The 3,766-nt window shown below is 35.4% G+C and overlaps 1 protein-coding gene across 1 annotated transcript in view; it reads left to right on the top strand.

The window, feature by feature from the left end:
• sorcs3b (sortilin related VPS10 domain containing receptor 3b) overlaps nt 1–3,766 on the top strand; it is a 60,588-nt gene that overhangs the window by 50,660 nt on the left and 6,162 nt on the right. Inside the window, exon 24 of the mRNA XM_014002167.1 lies at nt 1,269–1,368. Within this exon, the coding sequence (XP_013857621.1) occupies nt 1,269–1,368 (100 nt within the window). The remainder of the gene's footprint in view (nt 1–1,268; nt 1,369–3,766) is intronic.

Raw genomic sequence — 3,766 nt, 5'->3', positions numbered from 1 at the left:
TATATATATAACAAAAACAACTTACAGTTAAGGTTACTTAAAGTTAATTTTTATCTTCAAGTTTTATTGTGTAATATTTTGTGAGATACAATCATGAAACTTCAAYGAAAAAACATTCACATCGAGAAGGTATGCATAGAAGAAAAACAGGAAACAAACAGAACAATCTGACAAATAACATGAAACAAAAGGCTGTTTAAACAGGGACCTGTTACGACAGAACGAGTCACAGGTGAGCCCAACGAGCAGAAGAAATGCAGCTGACAGAAAAGGGGTATTTTCTTTAAAAATGCAGTGAATGCTGAGTACTGATTTACTGCTGACATTTTCTGAAATTGAGTTGCTAAAGCAAAAAGAAACAAAACACTAGGTGAAAGCTAAAATTAGAAAAAAAAATGCTGCCTAAAAGTAGCAAAAATGGCACAAAATGCTATTTCTAAAAATAGCAAAAAGCTAGCTTAAAGGGTAGGTAAAAGCTAAAGGTATCAAAAGGCTTGCTAGAACACCAAACCATTTGGCTAGCTATATGCTAAAATTAGCATGAGAAAACACACAGAACATGTAAATATATCTAAGTATAACAAATAAAAACATGACTGAATAACTAGAAGTGCAAACCAATGAACTGAAAAAAACAACACAAAATCCCTGGGTCATTGCAGGTATTTTTAGTCATTAATTTATCATTCTGCTTATTATAATGTTGGCTGAATGTTTAAACAGTAACCCACCAAGACTGAGTGAATTTCTACAACATCAATTAACTTATAAAAGAGAGAAGTAGTGAGAGGTTAAACACAGCATTAGTAAAGTGAGCAACAACGTTTAGCTTTGACCTGTATAATATGATTGATAATAAACAGTGTGAAGCACAGCTTGAAAGCTGCATGTATAAAATAATGAAGGAAAATACGTAGTTTTGGCTGTACTTTAATTTAGAGGAAATTGTTTTCTTAACCATTTAACAATTAATTTAAATATTATCCGTTTTGCTTCCTTTGTATTTATTGCTGCAGACTCATCTACTGGAATCAGAAATGCATTTACAACCATTTTTTTCCCAAAATGTTCAAATTATTTTCTGTCTTCATTACGCTAACTTCAGATTGTCCTTGTATCACAAAGTGTTTTAAATATGACATAGAAACATCTGTTACAGAAAGTTTTTTTTTTCCTTTTTAACACCTAAATTGCAAGCTGTTTGGGTTTTTCTTCAAATTATTGTTTCTCTCGCTTTTTTTGTTTTGTTGGTTTGCTGTCTAAAACAGATATCAGACATTTTTGCCACTGCGCTGAACCAAGGCCTCATCCAGTTTGAGCTGAAAACCAATGTTCGCATTATTGTGTACATGACTCAGCAAACTTTGGGTAAGTCCTTGTGCAACTCATTGAGGTGCAATTTTCTGCTCACAGCTGTCAAATCTTTGAGATACAGTTTTAACCAATGCAGACAAAAGTGAAGTACAGGGTATCACAGGACTTGAACATCCTTCACAGTGTAACAACATTTTGACCTGAGGCTGTGGTTACAGTAGCTCTGTTTGAAATCTGACTATCAATGAGGTGACTGACAAAGAATGCACTTAGTATGCACTGTGAAAATCGGCAGGGTCACCTGCTCATTAGCATATTGCAAAAAAAAAAAGTGTCGATCAGCCTGCGTTGGCTTTACCCTTTTCATCCACCGATGGATCTRTCTTCATTTGTGTCTGCATACAAAGGTCTGGGTTGCCTTTAAAAGATCCAGAAAGGTCATACACTTCATGGGCTTCTTTCTCTCTGAGGGAGAGAAGGATGGGTGGTAAGGGGAAACACTTTGAATATTGCATCCCAGCATGCATAAGCTGCTACCTTGTGACAGAGCCCRGGGAGAAGTAGTGGACATTTTAAAGGTTCTTTTGAACACCCTCGGGGGGATTACATGCAAAGTGCAGTTGCAGTTGGTGCATGGCATGGAGTAAAGAAAGTAGTMTACTTGAATATCTACCGTATTTACTCAAGTATAATTTGTACAATTTAATCCATAAAATCRTGCACAAAGTTGKGGGGGGTAGTACTATACTYGGATAAATATTTTTGCWGATGTATTTTAACTAAAATATCGGCCTCATTCACAAAATGCCTGAGTCCGGAAATGAAACCATGTCATAAAAACTGGTTGAAGCGAGCTTACCTCTGACACTTTCATGCCTCTGAGCGAGATAGTAACAGATCCAAGCTGGCAACATGATGTGAAAAAAAAAAAAAGAAAAAAAGGCAGTCCAACGGTCAGTGTATCTTTTGGTCATTGGATTTTCATTTTCGAAACGAGTGTTAAAAACAAGAAACGAGTGGATATTTGATTTTTGTTTTAAAATACTGGAATTAAAATAAAAATACAAAGCCATTCTCATTCTTAGTGTCAAAAAGGGATAAACAAATTTTTTAAATGATTTGAGTTTCATTTTCTGTTTCAGATAGCAAAAAGGAAAATTACTTTAAAACAGAAACGAAAAAAAGGCTTGTTTGTTATTTTACGTCTATCTATTCCCMMACCAGAAGGGGCGCTCACCTGGCAGCTCTGCATAATGAAACATAAATTTCTGTAAATAAAAGGCAGAAACACAGACATGTATGTTCATAAATGAGTTGTATGATGACTGTCGCTCTGTGACCAAAAGCTTTGCAGAGGAACTTCATGTGGCTTTTGGCCAAATAAGTCTCTTTTACTGAATTCACGCCAGCTACTTCCTCCAATTCACCTCCATTTCTCTAAATAAAAAGCAAAATATGACAACTTTCATTCTATTAGTGTGTTGTACAGTTGTTGTTCTGTGAGCAGAAAGTTTTTTTCCCTCCTGAGTTTTGACAAAATCTGTGCTTTTTTCCCTCAGTTTGCGTCCTCGGAGTTTTCCTTTCAGCGAGGGGTGGGCAGTACTACGACTTTGATATCGATCRATTTGATACCAAATAAATACTTGGCAAATTTATTTGATACTGAAGTCAGYATCAATGCTTTTTACTTGTAATGGGATGTTTATTGAGTAACTTTGATATTGCAGACACCCCTTCTGGTGGTGAAAGAGTTTATTGTAGGGAAACAGCAAGTTGGTACGACCTGTCATGGATTATGAACAAACAAGCCTTTATTCGTTTCTGCCTTAAACTAATTTTCTTTTTTTGTTATCTGAAACAGAAAATGAAACTCAAATCATTAAAAAAATTCCGTTCATCCCTTTTGGACACTAAGAACGAGAAACGCTTTATATTTTAAATTTAATTTCAGTATTTTAAAACAAAAAAATTCCCGTTTCGAAAATGAAAATCCAATGACCAAAAGATACACTGACCTYCAACGAACTATTGAAATTAATGTGCAACTGGGCCGCTSCTGGAACAACAACAAACACATGGTCAGCTGTAATGGCTGCCGTCTACCGGTGTTCTGTAAAAGTTAGTCTACCTGAAAAAAGTTTCCCCACCAGAGGGGGCACTTGCAAGACACAGAGGATGAAATTGTTGTTGAGTGGGATTCTGATGCCTTTATTACAGAGGAGGAATACCAGACATTTAATGATACTGATGATGGTGAGCCTGATTTTTAAGGCTTTTGATTCAGCTTCACCCACATTTGTTAGAGCCACATGGCTCTATCTGTTTGTTATATCACACCAGTTAACAAATGAGCATTGCTAGTTTTGGTTGTAGTTATACATTTGTTGTTGTGTACCATTTCAATTCAATTCAAAAAATGCATTTATTTCATTGAAAAATAACTATATACAAT

The sequence above is a fragment of the Austrofundulus limnaeus genome, unplaced genomic scaffold (assembly GCF_001266775.1).
Source record: "Austrofundulus limnaeus strain Quisiro unplaced genomic scaffold, Austrofundulus_limnaeus-1.0 Scaffold0, whole genome shotgun sequence".
Classification (NCBI taxonomy): domain Eukaryota; kingdom Metazoa; phylum Chordata; class Actinopteri; order Cyprinodontiformes; family Rivulidae; genus Austrofundulus; species Austrofundulus limnaeus.
This window is presented reverse-complemented; position numbering and strand designations above follow the sequence as displayed.